Here is a 23,313-nt window from a genome sequence, read left to right as displayed (position 1 = left end):
AAGTATATCTTACAGATATAGTATATAGTATCAATAATACTATCGATAAAGCTAGTGATAACGTAGGTTGTTTGAAAAATAAGAAAAAAATTGTTAAAAACAAACATGCTTTTTCTTTGTATGTAAGTGCCTTTTATTAGGTCTTGTTTTCCAGTAGAAATTAAGTATGGCTTTAAATTACAATCTGAAGGCAGGGGAGCCAGGTGAGATGGTGAGGAGGTGTTTGTCCTGTTCTTTGGAGCTGTTCAGTGGAAAAGCACAGTCTGCTCACTGCTGGAGCTGATGGGAATTGGGCAGCCAGCACAACCTGTGCTGCTACATGAAAAACATGGAAAGCATCCTGCTGGGAGGTGGGGTAGAGCAGTAGAGACAGCAGTCATAGTTGAAAAAGGGTGAGAGAAAGCAAAATAAACCCAAATGCTGGATGGCTTTGGACTTGTCCTGCTTAGGACTCGTTTTTATTCAAGGAATGTGACAGAGGATGCTTTTTCTAGAAGATAATCTCGTCCAAACCCTGCAGAATGAACAGATGACTCTCTTTCTGCATAACTAAGACGGAGCTCAAAGATCTTTGTAAGCAAACCAATAGCAGAGCTGTACAGGGGTAAGTGCAACTTGTAGCAAAGCATTCTCTGTTGATTGATTTCCAGCTTTGAAGTTTGTCCTGCACCAATCTGACCCAGTGTAAGTTTTCTGATAGAGAAAACAGTCCCAGTTGTTCTGAACATGACAATACTTACAATGCATGCAGGAATATTTTAATTCTTGGACAACTGACATGCATTCTCAACCAAGAAAGATAACCACATTTTACCAAAGCAAAAAGGTATCTGAACTGTCTAGGCAAAACTCTGTGTGAACTGATGGTGTTTGTAGGAATCAGGGGAGTCTCGGGAAGGTGAGGATGCTTCTTCCTCAAAGATCATCACTGTTCTCCAAACCTTTTCCTGCCAAAAGGTTACTCCTGATAAGCATCCAGTGCAGGTGAGTTACTGACTGATGTTGAACAAAATGAGCAGGGAACGTCAGCCAGTGCAATACTTTATTCTCCTCAGTTTATGTGTCTACAATTACATATATCCAAGGGAATACTTTTTTTCATGTGAAAACAGGAAAATAGAGGGAAATATATAATAACACCTGCTGTAATTTTGTTGCAGCAATGATAGCGAGAATATAAGGCAGGGAAGGTGTGTAAGAAGCCATGACATAGTATCTTTTCTTAAACTAAGTGACAAGAGCTCTTAGCCAGGCCCTGTTTCAGCTCCTACATGGGACCAGCACATTAAGTACTGCGGTAGAATCACTGCCATGAGTTTGACTTGATAAAGCCAAGCCTCAGTCTTGTGTTATTCTGCATAGCAGCCTTTTACAGAACCTGGGAGTGAGCAAACCTGTAACAGTGACTTTGAAATGGCAGGAAGGAACAAGAGCTGAAGCAGCTGCAGAGCCTTCCTGCACAGCCACTAACGCCGCCGTATCTTACTGTGGATCTGCAGCTCGCTTTGCCGCTAATGGCTTATGGTAACTGCAGGCTGCTGTATCTTAAGCCATTACAACGATAATGTGATTTTGCCTGAGTTACGCGTTTGTTCCTCTTTATCTAGGAAATTGCGATAAAGATGAAAGCATCCTTTAGTTTCTTACGGTTTTATTCTGATAGTTAACCAAATGTTGCTAATGAGCCTTAAGGAAGAAGCGCGTTCCAATACTCCTGCGTTTCCCATTAAGGACGTACAGCCGCGTTAGCTTGGCGGTAATATCTCCTGCACGGGAGAAATGGCAGCCGGGCCGCTTCTGCTGCAGGCAAGCTTTGCAAGTAGCAGCCAGCCCGCAGTCCGGTGTGGGAAGCTAAGGCTTACGGCTAGGAGAGGCTCGCTGTTTGTTGCCCGCTCCGTGCGATGCTCGGCGCTGCGCGCGATGCGCTGCCGTCCCCGCGCTGCCTGCCGCTCTCTCGGTGCCTCTCCGCTCCCTAGCGCCGGCTCCGGAGCTCCGCACACCCCCGGCGGTGGTTCGGCTCTCGGCGCCGCTCGCCCCCTCCCCTCCGGCGCCCCGTGGTCTCTCCCGGCGGAGGCGGCGCGCGGTCACGTGGCTCCCGGCGGCGGGGCCGGGCCAGCGCTATGGCGCTACGGGAGCGGGGCGCGGGCGGCGCCGCGGAGGCCGGGGAGGATGCGGCGGAGGGACCGGAGCGGGGCCTCCCGGTGCTGCCCTGGGACCGCTTCTCGGCCTGGCTGCACTGCGTGTGCGTGGTGGGCTTCGACCTGGAGCTGGGCCAGGCCGTGGAGGTACGTGAGGGCCCGCGGGCGCCGTGGCTCGGGCGCGGGGCCGCGTCGCTGCTCCCCCAAATCCCCCCCCCACCTCCGGAACGCCCGGCTCTGCGGCGCGGCCCTTCGTCCCGCCGGAATCGGGCACTTCCTCTGGGGCGGCGTTGCACAGCCGCGGGGGAAGCGCGGTCGTGTCCGGGAGGGAACTGCGGTGCTGCGAAGTGCGAAATCCCGGCCAGCCGCTGCGCCCCTCCGCCGCTGTCCCCGTGCCGGGCGGTCCGGCAGCTCCGTGCCGCTGCGCTTCGCCGCTCTGCGCGTGGAGCTGCGCGAAGCAGCCGATGGAGCTGGGAAATAAACTGCAGAAATGCCTCTGTTCGGCGCTTTCACGTCCCGTTCCGCCGTGCTCATCTCGTGCCCGTGCAGCAACCAGCTGGGGCTGGGACGGTGCTTTAGCAGGGCTGCGCGTTGGCTGGCGTAGTGCTGCTGTTAGAATCCTTAAAGCGGAGTTGAGGCGTGCCGTTGGCTGTAAGGGAAATACAAGTAATAAACCAGCGTCCTATGGCAGCATCTGCTTTGTTCTCACCTAACGCTGGCGGCAAGGAGGACGATATTGCTGTGTAACCCGGGACTGAGGCAGAGGTGCTGTGTGTGGGTGAGGGACATGCAGGGCTCTGCGTGGTCGGCAGGCAGCTCTGGTAGCAGTTTGGTTCATTGCAGCTGAATGCACACCTAAAATGAAACTTAACGTGTGTGGAACTGCGGCCTGAGTTTTTTTAGTTACACTTTTAGTTTCAGTTGGAGTCCTAAGAATGAGGTTACTTAACATTTCAGCATGTTAAGAGATGCACAAATGCAAAGCAAATGCAGCGTAGTTTCAAACTACACAGAAGAAGTTTTATTTCTTCTCTGGAAACTGCTTAGACAGAAGCAGTGCTTTATGAAAATCTGCAGCCGTAGGGCCTTTTCCTTACAGTTGCATTGCAGGGGAGGATTCTGAAGTAGCTGTTATATTTCCTCCACTAGTCACAGTTTTCCAGTTACTTTCCTTTCACTGATAACAGCATGCACTTACATCTATAGGGAAGTTGGAATTTCTGGCACAGGCTCTCCTATGATGCTGCCTTTCAGGCCGTGTCTTTTCTTTCCTGCCCAGCACATTAGGTGACCAGTTCAGGCAGGAACGACAGTGTGTGTAAGAACACTGAAGTTACAAAGGGAAGCATTTAGAAAGTAGGGAGCAATGGTCTCTCGTCGTTCTGCTTCTTGGTGTCTAACTTGCACTTCTTTTTCTTGCATTTTCTTCTGTGCTTTTGACAGGCCGATTCATTTTCTGCACCTTCTGGCCTAGCAGCAGCTCACGGAAATGGTGTTCTCGCTCTTTTCTGTTTGGATTTCTTTGAGGTCATTCAAACCATTGTATTTAAAAGAAACAAACAAACAAAAAACCACCATCGCCTGGGCTCTGCTTGCTTTCATTATCACTTCATCACTCTGAGGTGGCCACCCATGCAGCTCAGAAGGGCTGAGATGCGATGGGATGGACGCTAACGCTTGCTGCTGGTTTTACTTCTTTTGGTTTCATCTTCATTTGACTTCTGCCAAGGTACAGTAGCTGGTGAGCAACAGGGGTATGAATTCCAGTCTGGTAGCAGCCCTGTTCATCGTAGCCTAACCGTAGGCTTAATGCTCTGACTGGATGCAGGGGAGCACAGCATCGTTCAGCTGCTGAGGGACTTCTGATGGAGTGCATTACTTAAGTTGATTACAACATCACCTTGGCATAGCAGAATGCTTTGAGGTTCTGTTTCATTCTTTGCTCTTTTCTTACTGACTGGTGTAGTTACTGTTGTGCCTTCAGTTGTCACGTTGTTTGTGATTTATGCACTGTAAGCAATGCTAAATAACCTTTGTTTTGTCAGTGGCTTTGTGGGTGTAATTCTTGCTCTTTCACACTCCTGGATCTCATTTGTGGCTGATGTTCCATCTTCACCAGTTAATATCAATACAGTAGGTGCTCTGTGATTGAATTTTGGTTATCCCAATCTAACTACCCAGTGCAACAGATTTGAGATAGTAACTGCGTCTTCTAGGTACAAGTTAAATACAAATTGCTCTTCCTTAAGACCAGCTGTACCAAATGTCAAATAGCCTGAGTTTTTGAGTGTACCTTTATCATCTTCAGCTGGCACCCAGAACACCCAGTAGAGGTGTTCTTTAATCTTTACTCTCAAAGATAATTAGCTTAAAAAGCATGTGAGTAAGAAGAGATGCACAGCATTAATAATTTATCGTAGTAGCCTAAAGCTGACAAGTATTTGAGGGTTGTATTGTAGGAACACTTAAGAGAAGCTTTTTACTTATACTTGGTATATTTTTAAGTGAAATACAACCTTTTTTTTCCTGTAGGTGATATATCCTCCACATTCAAAGCTCACAGATAAAGAGGTAAGTAATGGTTGCTGTGTAAATACGTCATTTGGTTTTAGTTTAGAAATATCAGGAAATGTAACTGCCCTCTTTCTTTCCCCTATTCTTTAGAAAACCAATATTTGCTACTTGTCTTTTCCAGATTCCAACTCAGGTAAGTGCTTTTTTTATTCTGTAGTCATCTGCTGTTGGACTAAGCTGTGTTCAACAAGTATAAATCCAGGGTTTGGGGTTAAATCCTTCCTCTGGAAACCTTAATATTACAATACAGAAAAATTGCAGTTAAGTATAAAACTATGGTTGTCAGTATTGCAGTAGGGCCTGAGAATTCTTTATTTACTATGGGTGAAATATCAGGAATGTATGCAAGACCTTCCTGCTGATGTGCATGCAGAAGTTCTAAGGTACTTTGCAAGTATATAAAAGAGATATATATCTCTTTTAAACAAAATAATATTTTTGTAATTGAGGAGAACAGTATAAGCACAGAGTTTGGAAGCAGATGGAAGGGTCTGGAACCTTCTTCTAGTAAATATGTAAATCTAAGTGTGTATTCCTAAATTCCTAACAGTAAAATGGACTTTTAAAAATCAGAAGCATTTAGGGAGAACAGTCCTGAAGGAAAAATACATGTAATTTAAATTTTCTTTTCTATTCTTTCCTTTTTTGCCATGTGTGGTCCTGCTTGCCGAATTCTTCTTTCACCTAAATTTTCCTGTTCTGCTGCCAAAGAGGAATTAAAGGCATGTGGCTGATGGCTTAGACCACCTGCAGAAAGAGATGGCAGAAGTACAGACATGTCTTTTCACATTTATTTCTTTATCAAAGTCAAAACCTGTAGTAACACATTTGTCCCCATAACTGCACATACTCTTTGCTTTTGATTCCTCTTCAGCATTATACCTCTGCTATGGAATGATGCAGAGGTATGCTTTCAATATATAAGAGCTTTCTGGTATACATAATATTAAAAAAAAAAAAAAGCCTCAGATTTTTTTCCCTTTGTCTTTATGTCACTAAAAGTAAGGTATTTTATCTTTTCTTGATATCCTGTGGGTAAACAGAGGAAATGCTTCTGTTACTGAAAATGAGTTGTCTTCTGATTCTCATGGGTAATGGTTACAAATTTGTCCAACCTCTGGAAGGTACCAAAGGTACAAAATAATGCAGTAGGATCTAAGGCTGCTTTATTTACTTATTTTCCCCTAACAAGAGCAGTAAGTAAAATTATTAATGAGTCCTAGGCTTGCACGGAGAACCACAAGAGAACAGCTTACAGGTCAACTTGTGCATTAGCTTGCCCCAGCTTGGTATGGAAGAAACAAAGTTTAAGTGCTTCCATTGAAGAGAGGAATGAAGTTTGGTCAAGATGAGCAGACCAAGAAAATGTGTAGAAACAGTAGGGCAGATGTCAGTAGAGCTGTTCAGGGACATAATCTGAGTCTTCAAAGCTAACAAACTCACCACAAGGTATAGTTATGTTTCTTCTTGTTTAAAGAAAGCTATTTATTGTTGCCAGAACCATCTAATTGTTTACTTAAAAAATAATAATAATAAAAAATATATATATGTATTATATATAGGCACAATTGGAGTGCATTTCCCTGTTTCTGTGGTGAAGTTCTAATGCTAAATGCTCTCATTTGCTGTTAATCTCTTCCCCTGTTAGGTTGTCTTGGCGACACGCAGTTTTGTTTTAGATTTCGACGGTCTTCTGGAAGAAAAACTTCTGTGTGTTGTTTCCTGGACCACTTGGATAGAGATCTACCAGTTTACTTAAAGGTTGGTAATAAAACAATAAAAGTAATACTTGTGTGTGTGTATACATATATATGTATAGAAGTTCTTCTGAATGACGTTAACTACTAGGCTAATTCTGAAATTCATGTATGAAAAACAAAAACTGGGTGTTCTGAGAGAGGAAGCTGAGCAGATTTTTTTTTTTTTTTTTGTATGTTGTTATTGTAACAATTAACTAATAATCAGTTCCACTGGCTAATTCTTTGAGTTTTCATGGATTTTGGACCATAACGAATCAAATCAGTTACCAGAGCTGTTCTGTTAGTGACCGGAGGCCTGGAGATCAGATTGTAGAATCCCTTGCATCTGAAACACTTTATAACTTTTTAAAAACAGAATACAAAACAGAAACAAACAAATGCACAATGCTGAGAGGTCTCTCTCTGTTTTGTTCCCACCATCCTCTTTTTTTTTTTTTTTTTTTTTTTAAGATGGAGGTGTTACCAAGAGTTAATGGCCAAAAAGTTATCAGCATTTTCTTATGGAATACTGAAATACTGAGGCCTTTAATTATGCCAGCGGGAGTCTGATTCTCAGATCTGTTTATTTGGCCAATATTTGAATTCCTGCATGTAGGAAGTATGAAGCTGATGTTTTATCACTGAAATGTGAGAGCTGCTACTACTCCAACAATCTGTTGTAACGCTGACATATTACATACTAGTTCTTGTCTTTTCAAATTTCCCATTTCTTTAAGGTTTTTAGCTGCTAAAATCTTTTTAGTGCAACTTTGCAAAATTTAAGTGTTGATCTATTCCTCTGGGAATTAATTCTAGTTTTGCTTTCAATGGCGTTTCAAGAGAATGTACAAGGACATACAAAGGACAACTCTTTCCACACAGTGCTATTTTGTCTCTGAAGTGCTCATAAAGATTTTAATGTCAGTAAACAGAATAATCCTTCTTAACTGTATCTAATCAGTTTGAGTTTGCATGTAAATAGCCCTATAGAATCCTTTGAAAAAACAGAAAGTATCAAGGTGATACATTGAATTCTTTTGGTTCTTTTGCAGAAAGATCCAGCGTATTACTATGGCTATGTGTATTTCAGACAAGTTCGAGATAAATCATTAAAAAGGGGCTATTTTCAGAAGGTAATTTTGATTTTCCTAGGAAAATATGTGTTTTGAAGATAATTACTTTTCAGAGACGTCAGGGAAGCAGAAAGAATATCTTGCTCTTCTAGCTAAATGCTGTGGTGATTTGTAGTAACCTGGTCTGATTTCCTCATGAGCATGAATATGTTCCAGCTCCACTGTTAGAAGAAAACATTACATCAGAACAAAAAGTTGGAAACTCGGGAGATTTTTCTTTCCAGTTGATTGTGGTCATGTGTGGTTGGCTTGTATGTGTGAGGAAAAGTCACATTTTATGTTCTCTGAGAGTAACAATTAGAACTGCGATAGAAGGCATTAACTTAGAGTGATATTTTTGTCCTGTTATTCTTTATTCCAGTCACTGGTCCTCATCAGCAAGCTACCATATGTCCATCTCTTTCGCACTGTGCTTAAGCAAATAGCACCAGAATATTTTGAAAAAAGTGAAGCTTTCCTGGAAGCAGGTAGTGCTACTGCTACGTTGTTCCAGAAACACTCTGTAATATCTCATAACTGTTTTGGAGAAATAGCAAACTCTGTCACATCTGAGTTTGTGCATTTCTCTCTCTGCAGAGTAGAGGGCTGAAACTTCAGCAAACTGGTTTGATTTCTGTCTAGATAATTGAACAGAACTGATCTGATTCTGGATCCTTTTGGGAGGGTGGAAGATCCCTGCTGGGGGCTAGCAGTACAAGCAGCTGACATCAGTCCTTAATTTGTACTCATCACAAGTTGAATCCTTTTAGGCATTCTGACAAATGTTCTTAAGCAGCTGTACATGTGTTGTCTTCTTGGGCTGGCAGGGAGTGTGTTTGTTTGTTTTACCCAAGCAGGAGCAGCAACAGGGCAGTGCTGCTAAATGTTCCCTCATTCTGCCCCGTACAAAATTCCTGTCTTTGTACTTATACTCAGCAGAAATTGGTGGAAACCATTCTTGACAAAAGAATTGTTTGTAATCACCTGTAGATAAACAGAGTTTTTTGACGGTATTACAAACAAAGTAAGTTCTAGAACAAAATAACTACTAGAATTAGTAGTGATGCTTAAAATCGTTTTCAAGAAAATGCTAGAAAGCTTGCTAGGCAAACTTTATTAATATTATCTCCAAAGACTTTTTTTATTCCCCCAAACTATTTGCATCTCGCTTTCCTATGATAGCTATTTTTGTGTGTGTGTTGTTCACAGTTTCTTAATATGTACTTTCAAGGGTTTCTGTAATGTTCTTTCAATGAATTGTGAACCGGTTGTTATAAATGGAAGACAAGATAATACTGTTTTCTTGAAATGAAAACCTTCATACTTCTAATGAAATAATACGTGAAAAATATCAACTGTGCTGTAAGACTTCTTTAGAGTATGGAGTGAAGAAAATCTAAATAACACTGTTGTGAGATGTTAGAAGTAACTTACGATTTCACTGTGCACTAAGATGACTACAATACCATGAGTTATTGTGCATTCAAACTAGTTATAAATTGTTCTTTGTCTATTTTTCTTTAAGTCTGCAGTGATGTTGATCGTTGGCCACCACCAATTCCAGGGGAAGTGCTACATTTGCCTATTATGGGTGTCGTAATGAAGGTAAAAACTTCAGCACTACTTTTCTCTGACGATGTTTTCGTCCCCACTTACTGTGTATGTACTCACTGTACTCTGCCTTGTTTTCAGTGTCTCATACTTGAGAACAGGAGCAGACTTATGCTCCATTCTTGATTAGGTTCCTTGATTAGGGAGTAATCTTTTTTAGTTCTTGTGGATATTAGAGAGATGTTTCCAGATCATTACTAGCTGCAGTGCCTATATTAATCTTCTGGTATTTGCAGGAGTTGCTAATTATATTTGCCAAATAAAATATTAAGTATCACTTGAAAGTACTGAGGATTCAATTCTGGTCAAGTAAAATGAAAAAAAAATAGGATCGTTTGGGTTGGAAAAAAACCTCTAAGGTCATCAGGTCCAACTGTTAACCCTGGGCTGCCGAGTCTTGTATTAAATCATGTTCCTAAGAGCCACGCCTACAAATCTTTTAAATAATTTTGGGGATGGTAACTCAACTACTTCCTTAGTCAGACTGTTCCAGTGCTTCACAACCCTCTCTGAGGAAATCTTTCGTAATATCCAACCTAAACCTCCCCTGATGCAATTTGAGGCCCTTTCCTCTTGTCTTGTCACTTTATTGCTTGGAAGAAGAGACCAATCCCCACTTAAGTGCAGTCTCCTTTGAAGTAATTGTAGAGACTGATAGAGTCTCCCCCGAGCCTCCTTTTCTCTGGGCTGAGTAACCCCAGTTCCCTCAGCTGCTTCTCTTAAGACTTGTTTTATAGACATTTTACCAGCTTTGATGCCCTTCTTTGAAGAGACTCCAACACCTCAGTATCTTACAGTGAGGGGCCCAAAAGTGAACACAGTATTTGTGGTGCTTCCTCACCATGAGTTGAGTACAGGGGGGCAATCATTTCCCTAGTACTGCTGGCCACACTATTTCTGATACAAGGATGTTGTCAGCCTGCTTGGCCACCTGGGCACACTGCTGGTTCATATTCAGCTGGCTGTTGACCAACACCCACAGATCCTTTTCTGCTAGGGAGTTTTCCAGCCACTTTTCCCTCAAGCTGTAGCACCATACAGGCTTGTTGTGATCCAAGTGAAGGACACTGCACTTAGCCCTGTTGTATCAACTACAGTTTGTCTCCACCTGTCAGTCCAGCCTATCCAGATCCCTCTGTAGAACCTTCTTGCCCTGTGGATGTTCTGTAGAGCAAGTTAAACATTGTACTCTATGACATTGTCTTTAACTGTTGCAGCTTGTCTGTAAGTGATTATTTTAGGTCACTCCGGGTTTCAATACAAGGAAAATGAATTATTTTCTCTCTTTCTTTCAAAGCTGCGAGTTCCAACATATCGTGACAAGCCTGGAACGACCCCGATAGTACAGAATATGCACCAGGTAGAGATCAGATACTGCTATCGTATATAGCTTTAAGACAAAGCTGAACAGTTGTCTTTGTTGGTTTCGTTGTGCTTTTTTTGTTTTTGTTTTTGATTACTTGTTCATAAAAGCTTGGTAGCAAATCCCCACATATTTTGATGATAATGAAATTCAGTGCCTGTGAAGCTTCAAATAGAAGAACCTAGTGTTGGATTCTTCATATGAAAGATGTTTAAAACCAATTGCACCAGGCACTTCAGGAGATGACGAGTTGTCTGCTTCTGGGAAGGGATAGCTGGCTAACAAAATTAACAACTTAAACATCCTTTTAATGGGCAAAACTATACTAAACTATTTCTGGAGGACAAAAAACACATTCAAAATCTTTTTCCGTGGAAGGTGGTTGTAAAAGAAATCTGTCTGTGTCTCCATATGCTGTGCAACTCTTGTTTGAAACAGCATCAGTGTGTTGTATCACTACAGCACTGAAAGCTGCATGCCTATGTGGGGAGATGGTGTTAGGAGAAACTTACTTTTAGCATAATAAAAAGTTACTTGTGGACATAATGTACTACACACTGCAGTAGTTATTAAGTGCAGTGGTGGTACATAGGGTATGTACTGTCTACTGTCTGTAAGCATTTAAGGGAAAGTTTTAATTGACTAAAAAGCTAGTACTGTGATGTCTTTTAGGCAGATGCTCAGATCTCTATGACCTTACCAACTGTTCATGAAGTAGATCTTTTCAGGTAGGAATTTGAACTAATTTATTCCTAACTATGAATTTCCACAAGTTAAATATTAATGAGGATTCCATAATACATAGCTCATAGGTCACAAGCTAATGCTTTTCAGTATTATTTTTAATATTCTTTTTCTCTAAAGCTACCTAAAAAGAGAATTCAGGTAACGTACAGCTTGAAACTGAAATCAATAAGCAAGTTTGTTAAACGTTACCTTTTGCAATGTTATTTTATATTTTTCAACCAATTCAGATTCTCTTGGAAAACTTGTTTTTACCCAATCAAATACATATTTCTTCTGGTTATGTTAAATGTACTGAAATCCCTCAATCTTATTTTAGGTGTTTCTGTCCAGTGTTCTTTCACATTCAGATGCTCTGGGAACTGGTACTGCTGGGAGAGCCACTTGTTGTCATGGCACCATCACCAGCAGAATCTTCAGAAACCGTGCTGGCACTTGTGAGGTAAATGTAGTGGAGCTGCCAAACAAATGACCAAGTGAGTCACTGTCAATGGCAGCTGAGTGCCACTTGGGTATATCTGAATATAGCAAATCTTATAAATTTTAAATTTGATTTTTCTTTAGTGAAACTTTCCATTGTATAGATACAAAAACTTTTTATCTTTCTACTCTGCAGTTGTATTTCACCATTAAAGTACTGCAGTGATTTCAGGCCATACTTTACCATACATGACAGTGAATTCAAAGAATATACAACCCGCACACAAGCTCCGTAAGTAAACCAAACTTTGTTCTGAAGGTGTCTTTCAAAGCTGCTTGTAACCATAAATCTTCAAACCATTCTGAATTTTTGTTATTAGAGTTATGCTTAGACTGCTTACTGTAAGATAATTCTTAAAAGTGTACAGCAGTTAGCTATTGATGTTGTCGCAAGTTGAGACAGTCCATCCAAAAATAAATTATCTGCACTCAATTTGTCAGAAAAGCATTGTAAATACTTGAGAAATTACCTTTTTTTTTTAAAAAAAAAAAAAAAGCATGAGTCTCACATCTCCTGTAAGGACTCCTTGTAACTTATTTTTTTATGTCCTAATTTTATTTTGACAGCATACACCTACAATATTTCTTAAATTATTTAAATGCAGCTTGATGTGGGTATAGGCTATGTATGTTAGATTTACTGATCTTTTTTAAACATTTTTCCTAATGTCTGAACAGACAGTGGTCGGTCTGTTAGCTTTTCTGGTTGGTTGTTTTTTCTTATTTTCCCTCTCAATTTAAAACAAAACAACCAACCACAAACCAAACCTAAACAAAAAACATTGCCAGAGATGCAGCAATGGAAAAACATCCAAACGTAGGCATTGTGCTTACATTTGTATCCCATGGGGATAGTTATGCAGTATGTAATTTAATTTCTAAAAATAATTTCAAGAAGAATTAGCTGAACTTTAGCCTCTCATATTGTATAAATACATGTGTAGCAAATAGATGTTAGGAAGCTTAGTATGTGAAACAGAGCTGGAATTTCTTTTGCTTTCTTATGGAAAATAAAAACACGAAAGGACTGGAAATAGGCAGTGGCTCAAAGAAGGGTGCTTTTGGCCATGCACAACATAGGCATGAGATGTGCTAATTCTGTGTGGTTAGGCTGTGCTTAACAGCCCTAGGGTTGTGCTTCTTGAGAATCAATTTGTTTCTTATGTTGATTGTTTTTTCTTGTGACAGTGATAAGAACATAAGATTAGCCATCACAAGTCAAGTACAGCAGAATAAAGTGTTGAGATGCTTTGATGGATAATGGTCTTTATCGTTCTTTTGGAAAAGAGAATGTAAACCATGTGGGATAACGTGGAGAAATTGTGAACAATATTTGGAGATCCCAGTGAATTTAAATGAAGAGTACTAATGAGTTCAGTGGGATTGTATAAACATCAAAAATAATGAAACTGAATTCAAATGAGTGGGGAAGAAATATGTAGTAAATACCTGAAATAAAATGTTTCCAGATGGACGTGGTTGAACAGCAGTGAGTTTCAGAAGAGGTGATTTGATAGTGTAGGCTGAGTCAGTGATAAACAAGAAGAGACTTCAGAGAAACTGATGCAATTTGGTACCACTTGTTCTATGGTGTAATGAGGCTGAGAGATGAAAATTGCTCTTCCCATAGCCCAGACATGATACTAAGCTGCAGAGCTGTGTGTTCAGATTTTTGTCCTGCCTCTGAATACCTACTGAGTTTAAAAAATACATATTGCCACAATTAGCAAGTGGAGGGAGGAATGCAAGTCAAAAATAGGTGAAGAATAGCACAGAAATTTATGCCTGCTTCTTATCGTAGTATGAACATACTTTCCTTTTTCTCCCCACCTTTCCCTAAGTAACAGGAAACTTACTAAGAACAGCTTTCATGGTGTAACAAAATCTGAGACTCTTAAGACCAATCTGAGGAAGTGACAATAACCTATTTTATTACAGTAGTTCCAATGAGGTTGCAGCTGTTCTCTCCTTAGCTAGCATGTGGTTATAAAATGGTTGGCAGCCACTTTAAAATACAGCACTAATATGATGTAATAATAATATAAATTCCAAATTCTGCAGCCCTGTGCTGTAATGGCAGCCCTGTGGTCTTACTGCCTCTTGTTCTCTGGCTGTCTGTATGCATCCTCAAAGACAGATAGTAATGAGTAGATGGGAAAACCTGACAGATTGCAGGCTTGGGAGCAATGCTATTAGTATTCTTGTACTTCTCCAGCTGATAATTGCTTTTTAATAAGGGACACTGAAGTGTTGGAAGGGAAGCAGAGCAGCAAGTGTCTCTTTGCCTCGTGTTGTCATCTGAGTGGTAGCTCAACTGAAAAGTCTCGTATTGACATGCATACAAAATTACTCAAAGGTTTGTCATAATCAAACCTTGAAACAGCAATTACTTTTTCTAATGTAAGGTCAGATTCCTGATCATTTAAAACAAACAAAACACACAGTAATAACTCAGAAAATACCCTGTTCTCGTTATTTTAAGTAGGCAGCATAGAGCTGAGAGTCTCACAGGCAGGATGGGGGGTCGGACTGATCTCTGGAGCTCCCTTCCAACCCCTACAATTCTGTGATTCCATATGGCACTTCTACTGCTGACTTTCAGACATCTGTTCAGCCATTTTCTAAAACTTGGAAACTTTGGTAAGCTCACCTTTACCTGTAACTTAAATTTTAACTTTCAAAAATCAATACAAAAATGAAATAACTTCAAGTTAAAGCTGACCTTTTGTGTTCGTTGAGACACACATTCTTGCTGTCCTGTTTTAAACGTTGTCGTTGTTCTTCTAGACCATCTGTTATTCTAGGGGTGACAAATCCTTTTTTTGCAAAAACTCTCCAGCACTGGCCCCACATCATCAGGATTGGAGATATTAAACTTCCAGGTAAGGCATAAATGTCTTCTGCAATCCTGTCTGACAAGATGTGTGCTTGTTTATGAAGAAACATGTCATTTGGTTTAATGAATTTAGTTTATTACTAACCAAATGCTCATGGTTATAAATCTGCTCAGTACAATTTGGCAGTACAAGACATATAGTACCAGAGAGCCTAATCTAATATATTATATTGAAAAGGTGACAATATTAACTACTAACCGTGTTTAAGTTTTCATGCATAGCAAGTTCTGTATCTGTGTTCAGAAACATTGTTCTGTTTTAAGTTTAGGATTAGCAGAATGTAATAAATCAGTCACAGCAAGTGCAGAGAAATGTAGGACCCATTAAAAAAGCTGTATTAATAAATTAATCTTGTAATATGCCAGTAGTTATTGATTGTTTATGGTAGACATTTTAGTTGCATAATTGAGTTTTAATGTAATATTTGGTATTGTGAATTGCAAGTCTGTAATAAAATCCTGCAGAACTGTAGTTATGGCGTGGGATTCCTGCACGTAGCTGTTTGTGTGACTGCTTCAGTGCTGCAAGTAGGAGGTGTATCAATACTCGGTTAGGATCATGCATCATAAAATCTGTAAAAATGAGCTATGTTGCATTGATCACAGTCATGAGGGATAGGTACTGTGTTCAGTGTAAGGAAGTTTTTGCTTTACTTTAAAATGTATCATTTCTGTCCAAGCTTCAGAATACCTGTTTTAGAAGGAGAGAAGGGAGGAGGAAAACAAAATGCTAGCTGTTCTGTGGTTAGGATCTAGAAACTACGGTCTTCCTTTTTTTTTTTTTTTTTTTTTTTTTTTTCCTCCTTTTCCTCCCACTCTGCAGTTCCTGCAGGATTTTATACTGTTATTTTTTTCTAAAGTCAAACATCCAACTAGATAAATGGGAAGTTCTGGCTGCTGAGGTTCCAGGATTGTTAACAGGTGGCTTTGAATGTTTTGGCAGGTGATGTTCCAAAGCAGGTGAAAGTGAAAAAACTGAAGAACTTAAAAACTTTGGACTCCAAACCTGGTAATAAAGTTACCTAAGAGTTAAATCACTGATATTTTTAGTTTAAAAGAAGCATAATTTCCTTTGGCTATATGCTGCTGCCTTTTTTCTTTAGGTGTTTATACCTCTTATAAGCCATACTTGAACAAAGACGAAGAAATTGTTAAACAGTTACAAAAGGTAATACTGTAAGTCTCTTAATGTATTGCATGCTGCCCTACCATGTTCTCATTTTGAGCTGAGCTGTGTCTGCATAATCACAATGAAAATGCATTCTGATTCCTTTGCCCCAATTCATAACTGAATAGATACTTAGATATTCTCACTGTAGAAGAAAGGGCTTCTTGTTAGCTGTTTGCATAACTAAATGAACTGTAAAACTCAAAAAGCTTTATAATTTAGGTAATTAAAGTGACAGATCAGTTCATCTATTTTGACTTCTTCACCTTGCTGCCATCCCCCCAGATCTCTTTGGTCTAGAAATTTCATGCATGTTCAAGAACCAGAGCTTCCAAACTTGTAACTGAAAATCAGCAGCTGAAGGGTTGATCCTGTTGCTTTCTTTCCATGTTTCAGCACGAGGGGTGCAATAAGTGAGCTTATGGCAAATGTACACACAACTACTGGAATAAGTATTACTTAAAAAAAAAAAAAAAATACCCCTATTTACATGTCTGTAATAACAGCCTTTTTTGTTTTTCTTTTTAAGGGTGTACAACAGAAACGTCCTACAGAAGCACAAAGTGTGATTCTTCGGCGGTATTTTTTGGAATTGACAGAAAGTTTCATTATTCCTTTAGTAAGTTGTTGGACTTTGTTCTTACAGTAATTTCTTAAGGCAGCTGGGGGGATAATACAAGTAGTTTTTCTCCTAACACATAGCAGATTTCCAGCAACCTCTGCAAGACCAGTTGGTTCTAGAAGATGCTATTTAAATTTTTACGAAGGAGAGACTGGCTTGTGTTAAAGACAGAGATGCATCTACTCGCTGTCTATCAGGGTGTCACACATTTAAAAAAAAAAAATAAAAATTGCTGAATCAAAATAATTTAGTTTACAGCATCTTGCTCTTTGGGAAATGGCAGGTATCTGTTGTTTGGCTCTTTAAACGTGGTGTTCTTCACCTGTTCAAGTCTCCTAAATTGAGGAGGCAAATTTTGCCTAATTTCTAACCAGAACAGGAGCTTTGTTGGAATACTAAATGTTCACTACGTTGTTTTTAATTCTTCACTGAAAAGAGAGTTGGCTGAAATAAACTTAAATATGGGATTTCTTATTTACTGTAGTAGTAAAAACTTAACAGCCCTGTAATTGGAAATCTTGCTCTACTGGCTACAAGCTAATGGCATAGCTTTGTGCTGACAAACAAATACTGAGTTGAGGTTGTTGAACCCATGCAGACTAACAGTCTGGGGGGCTTTGACTAGCACTGAAATTGAAATCTGCCATTTCTTTTATAACCAAATTGGATAATGATTGATGTGTTTTAACGTGCTTTTACTTGGCATTTGGAGTTATGAAGTCCCAAACGCTTCTGTGCAAAGTTAAGACATTTCTCTAGACAAGTGCTTAAAACTGGGAAGCAATACCTCAAGCATTAGATTTTATATATCTGCTATTTCCTTCAAGTGCTCTCTAATCACTTTGTGGATCACCTGAACTTTTCAGTGTTTCACAGCATGCTGTGATCAGATAGAATTTCTATTTGCCCTTGGATGTTAACAATTAGAGGAGTTTTTCCTTATTATGTCTTTTATATCCTTTTGAGATAGGTTCACCCTATGTGCCCATCCTAAGTCCTTTCTCTGGCATATCCACTGTTGTGTTCAAACTTGCACTTCCAGCACGAAAATGAATTCATTTGTTACAAGTCTTACATTCAGAGGTTGAGATCACCCTCTACATTCTTTGCCTCAAGAAAAGTACAGGGGGAGCTTTGTTTTCTCTAAAGATGGAACCAGGCTTTTCATAGTATTATCAAGACTGGTCATGTTCATGGATCAAATCATATGACAGTTTGCCTACAGATTTTAAAGATGAATAACAGGTTTTGTCAACCGGCCTGTGTGATCTGGCAAGGAGGAGCTGCCTTCTGTAGTCAGAGCTTAAGCTTGGCTCTCCCACTGGCTGCCAGTGCCATTGCCAAGCATTGTTACTGCAGCGCAGCCCACAGCTGGTGCAGCAGCTGGACTCTTAAGACACACTTCCAGATACTTGACACAAGAGGTTGTTGTTTGGAATCACCCTGACATGAAGGTACCCGTGGACTACAAAAAAAAAAACTGTGAGCTAGTGGCTGGAGTTCAGTGTATATATATTGTATGTTTCCTTCCTTTTCTGCTTTGCTTTTTCCCTGTGTTGTTATAGAACTGAGCAAATGTCAGCTTCTGTAGCTGAGGAATATAAATGGCATTAGATAAGCTCCTCCTTATATTCTTATATGGTAAATATGCATTGACTCCACCCTGTACCAGTACTTAGAAAACTCTGGTCACAAGTGATAAGTAAATATACACGTGGACTGTGTATTAAGTACTGGTTATGCAAACAACCTTTCTTTTTTCTTTCTCTAGGAACGTTACGTGGCAAGCCTAATGCCTTTGCAAAAATGTATATCACCATGGAAGGTATGGAAAATACAGTTGGAATGAGATGGAGATTGATAGAGAAGGCAGTTACTGTATGCTAATGATCTCTTTTCTCTTTTTATAGAGTCCACCACAGCTGAGGCATTTTAGCCAAGATGATTTCATGAAGACACTGGAAAAAGCAGGACCACAGCTCACCTCTGGTTTAAAAGGAGACTGGATAGGACTTTACAGGTCATTTATTTCATCAACATTAAAAACAAAACAAAACAAAAAAACACATAATTTATATCAATATTCTTTTCCTGAGCAAACTTATTATCAGTATTGGTTTGAGTAAGACTTTGTAAGACTGACTTTTTGAATCTGTGCTTCAATAGACATTGAAAATGGTTACTGTAGTTTACTCGCTTAAATCAGTTTCTCCAACCCATTAATAGTTACCACGAGATGCTGCTAACACTGTGGATATCTGTATGCAAGTATTATTTGGCAAGGCTGTGTGGAGGGAAGGTTTAGTTCTAACTTGGTGCTTCCCTTCCAATCAAACACTAAACTGGGAACATTGAAAACTCAGCCTTGTTTTGTTCCTGACAAAGTTCCTGAAGTTTATTGTCTTTCAAACACCTTTTCTTTACTTTTTTTTTCTCAATCCTTTTCTGGATTAACACAAGCTACTGTTATACTCTACATTCTTCAGACAGAACAAAGGAAGGGTCCTAATACCTTCTTCAACTCAAATGTAACTGCAGTACTGTTGAGGACGTAGGAAACTTACCAGAATTTTAATTAAAATATAAAATTTATTTTTCTTCTGTGTTTTTTCCAGGCATTTTTTGAAATCACCGAACTTTGATGGCTGGTTTAGAAGCCGGCAAAAAGAAATGACACAGAAGTTGGAGGCACTTCATTTAGAAGCACTCTGTAATGAGGTTAGAAAAATGGGTGGTTATGGTTACCAATTCCTGCTGCATCCATTGGTTAGACATAAAAACGTAAATAATTTTGCCAAGTGCGTTCTAGCAAAACATGAGCTAGCTAACCAAGTACAGCCCAGGACTAACATTTAAAAAAAGGGCAATATGAAATGAATTTTACTTTTGTATAATGACTAATCACATGTAAAACATCTCCAGTAGTTTTTTGGTTGTAAATAATAGTTTCAATTTTACTTTTTTTCATCGTATTTGATAATGTTACCTCATTCAATTTCCATCCTTTGTTTTATTTCTCATAAACTCCATCAGAGCTCAAAGTGTGTTACAACTTTTAAGGTATCACAGCAAATAGACAACTACTTAGTTATGGATAGGAAATAAGCCTTTCACTGATCCAAAATTAGAATCTGAGAAGTGAAATTTGTTGTTGATAAACAATATAATGCCACATATGTGATCTTCTGTTGTAAGATCCGTCCTTATCCACTACGTGGTAGGTATCCCATAATACCCTGACACTATTTCAATCTTTCATCATGCTGGCTAATGTGATTTGATAACTATTCACTGCCATTTTGTGTTCTAGATGCTGTTTAATTTAAGCCTGTTTGGCATGAAACTTTTTATATTTGTTTGTATTATGGTTGGGTCCTGCTATCCTTTTATGCTAAGGGCTGGGCAAATATGCAAATAAAACTGATTCTGTAGTTCAGAGACAGTATGTGAGTAAAATGAATTAAGTAAATGGCATAAGAATAAGGGAAAGGAAAAGACTTCCTCTGAAAAGTAGGTGTAAATTAATACTATTTTTGAAAATTGTATGTATTGTCATAAATACATCAGTGCTTAATTTTAATTTTTGTTAGAACTTGGTTTTCTGGAGTCAGAAGCATACTGAAGTAGAAACAGTTGATCTTGTCTTGAAGTTAAAGAATAAACTGGTAAGTGAATTGAATATGGCTAAAAGTCATCTTGCTAAACAAGGTAGAGGTATTAAATAGTTGAGTTTACAGGTACTTAATGAAAATGGTTTTTGAGATCTAGGTTCCATAAAACAGTCATTTTGATTATTCGAAAACAAAGCACAAAACGCTTCCCCCTGAGGAGTTAGCCATTTTCTCCATTCAGCCAGTTGTGTTAGCACTGCACAGATCTTGATTTGTTAGAACCAGTTGGAGCTTTGTGACTGCTTTGGGTGAGGGCAAGGCTGAATGCTCAGGGAAGCAGAGAATCAAAATTTACTGTGATTGCTGAAAGTCCAGCTGAGCATTAGTTCATGCTGGTAGGTGGATGTTGAGAAAACCTGACCAAATCAGCGGGTCACATTTTACTTTGTTAAAAAATGAGGAATTCGTTTTCTGCATTTGCTAAGATGTCATTTTGGTGTGTATTGAGGTAAACTGGCATTTCTGGCAAGTCATGTTTTGTTGTACCTTTTGCAGTTGCAGGCTGACAGAGAACATCTTCCTGTGAAAACTGATACACTGAAAAAGCTGCAGGCACACATCCGTGATATTATACTCGCACTTCCAGATGACTTGCAGGACATCTTGCTCAAAACTGGCACAACGTGATTCCTGCTGGTGTGTGTGTGTGTGTGTGTGTGTGTGTGTGTGTAAACAGGTGAATGTACTATCACAGAAGACAGTGGCTTACAAAGATCTAAACAGTACAGTAACACTACAAACGGACTTTACGACTGGTATGGTCCACTGTAATATTCTCACTGTTTTTCCCACTTAAGTACCAGTGCAACTAAAGGAACTCCTGTGTCTAATAATGTTTGAAATAAGTGCTCTTAAAGAAAAATCCGTGGGCATCTGAAGCTATTCCACGGTGTAGGACCACAGTGCAGTGCTGGCACTGCAGAATGTTTTCTAATTGGTGCTGCTATACCCAATGCTGTTAACTCAGGGGTAAGCAATATTGATCCTGTACTGTCCTGTTGATGTAGTATCTGATTGCTTTCCTTTAAAACAAACAAACAAACAAAAAAACAAACTGGCATAATATGTGACTTGGTCAGTACGCATTATACTGAGGTATTTTACTGGTAATCCATCAACAGCTTATGAAACTGTTTCAGGGACAGCTGAAATAATCAGAATGGTTCTTAACTATATCTTCCTTTCACCTTCTGATCCTCTTTCCAAAGACCATATTAATTTAGCATCTTTAAAGAAGAGAAGCTGACAAAATTTCCCGAAGAGAAATTGCTTCCAATTGATGTTGGTTAATTAGGGTGCTTTTATTCAAATGCCTTAAATTAATATCAAGTAACTGTGTGCCAGTTTGTGGTTTTAAACTGCTGATGTTCAGGATTTAAAGTGGCTCACTAGTGTAAATGCATTAATCACAGTGAATAGACTGATGTTCTAATACAGAATTTAACATCAGTGATTTCAGTAGTTAGCCAGTACACGGACTGTTTCAGCTGGAGACCATAGTCAGCTTCTGTCAGAAATTTCTATAAATGTATATTTTTTTATTTTTCAGGTTTTAATTTTTACTTACAGCAATAGGGTCAGTGAGGACTAATGGGGTGGGGAGAAGAGGATGCTGACTTTAGCTGACAAAAGCCTACGGAGAGGTCAAACTGTGGCAAGGGAAGATTATAGAGGGACATTATTTTTGGTATATGCACATAGCAGACGTGCATAAAAAACTAATTTTCTAAGCAACTAAACAACAGTTGTGATGTTTATCTTGTTGAGCAAGATTCAGTGGTATATTAGGACTCAGCTGCTCTACATGCAGTGTTATACTTTGACCAGTTTCATGAAGAATAAACTTAATGCTATCGTGGACGCACAGCATACGCTTTTACATGATGAGTGGATCAGTTATCAAAAAAATCTACTTTTAAGTGCTTGGATGGAATTTTTAAAACCACATGACCTTGTAACCCTGCTATAAGAAAATGTATTTGTATAATAAGTATTTCATACCAGCTTTCTAAAAATGTCTTATTTAGATACAAAGTGTCGTGACTATTTTTATGAAAATATGTATTTTAATACTGTTATGGTTTGTATACAGTTATTCATGACAAAAAGTTTAATGTATGTATCGTGTTACTTAAACTGCACCACTTCAGCATTAACTTCTAACTTGGAATTTTGTTTGCACATCCTGATGAATATAATTTCTAATTCAGAAATTAATAAGTGGCCATTCTTAATATAAAGCTAACCTGGAGCACTGTGTAGTTCCTTGGAACTATGTAACCTGGTAACAACCACGATCAATATTATCACATGACTGCAATACTTATTTTTGTAAAAGAAAATAAAGAGTTCAGTTTTTGGAAGTTACATGATTTGGATCATGGGTGTGACTTTTCTCCTTGATGTAAGCAAGGCTGCTGCCTTGTGGGACCTGGTGAAGCCGTACCCTTCGGGTGACCTTTAGGAGCTGATATTAGCTCAAATCCCTGAACCAGCTGCAATTATTAGAATCTTGTTCAAAAGAAAGGCAAAAGGAAAAGTTGTACGGGGTTGTTTGCCATATTTGTCAGTGACCTGTAATGCTTTTAGTGCTGGTAGTTCAAAAGAATCTTAGCTAGAACTGTAGGCACAAAGCTAGGACTGGTCTTTGTTTGTTACAGGCATCTGATCTTGTCTCTCTGCAGTCCTTTGATGCTGGGCATGATGTTTTAACCTGGGATGCTTCAGCCATTAGTAGTGTTACAGCCAAGGAACTGAATCAGCTGCAGAAAGCAGTTGCCAGCTTGATGGACTGGAATTTTTCCATCCCTGTTTTTTCAGCTCAGTGTACTTAAAATATAGATAAAAGAGCCTGTGATAATCCTCATTCATCTGGGGTTTGAAGGCTAAATGACTGTGCGGGAACTTCTAGTTTCAGTAATTTTATCTGTTTTCATCTGGCTATTAAAAAACAAAATCAAACCCTCAGCTGGCTGATGGTGGGGAGAAGAGATGGGGAAGAGTCTCACTGTCTCTTTTTGGCTGGTGAGAGAGGAGATTTCTATAGTTGTGCTGTCTGAAAAGTGAATTTGTTGCCCTTTTGTTGAGTGTGCAATAAGTCAATAATCCCACACTCAGAAGAGACACTGCTTATTTATTCTGGGTTTGCACAAGCCTGGTGCTCGGTGGTTTCCCGTAAGTCAAGCACCCCAAACG

The 23,313-nt window shown here is 39.3% G+C and overlaps 1 protein-coding gene across 1 annotated transcript; it reads left to right on the top strand.

Moving 5' to 3' along the window:
* Positions 1-1,625: 1,625 nt before the first annotated feature.
* Positions 1,626-22,485, top strand: DENND6A (DENN domain containing 6A). Its single transcript, XM_085235908.1, has 20 exons — positions 1,626-2,285; positions 4,671-4,709; positions 4,803-4,845; positions 6,361-6,473; positions 7,504-7,584; positions 7,946-8,051; positions 9,089-9,168; positions 10,472-10,534; positions 11,210-11,265; positions 11,601-11,723; positions 11,898-11,993; positions 14,549-14,643; positions 15,601-15,666; positions 15,761-15,825; positions 16,355-16,444; positions 18,219-18,272; positions 18,358-18,467; positions 19,063-19,165; positions 20,038-20,112; positions 20,614-22,485. The coding sequence occupies exons 1-20, from the start codon at positions 2,121-2,123 to the stop codon at positions 20,743-20,745; spliced, it is 1,755 nt and encodes a 584-aa protein (XP_085092034.1). The 5' UTR covers positions 1,626-2,120; the 3' UTR covers positions 20,746-22,485.
* The last annotated feature ends 828 nt before the right edge of the window (positions 22,486-23,313 follow it).

This window comes from Meleagris gallopavo, chromosome 14 (genome assembly GCF_905368555.1).
Source record: "Meleagris gallopavo chromosome 14, MGAL_WU_HG_1.1, whole genome shotgun sequence".
Lineage (NCBI taxonomy): Eukaryota > Metazoa > Chordata > Aves > Galliformes > Phasianidae > Meleagris > Meleagris gallopavo.
The sequence above is the reverse complement of the archived record's forward strand: the minus strand, read 5'-3'. Positions and strand labels throughout refer to the sequence as shown.

What these genes read in the sequence shown, in the direction of transcription:
- DENND6A (XM_085235908.1), top strand. Translation starts at nt 2,121, where the DNA reads ATGGCGCTACGGGAGCGGGGCGCGGGCGGCGCCGCGGAGGCCGGGGAG. An exon ending in TGGAGATATTAAACTTCCAG is followed by an intron (nt 14,644 to 15,600) that starts GTAAGGCATAAA and finishes ATGTTTTGGCAG; the next exon opens with GTGATGTTCCAAAGCAGGTG. An exon ending in TGAAGTTAAAGAATAAACTG is followed by an intron (nt 20,113 to 20,613) that starts GTAAGTGAATTG and finishes TACCTTTTGCAG; the next exon opens with TTGCAGGCTGACAGAGAACA.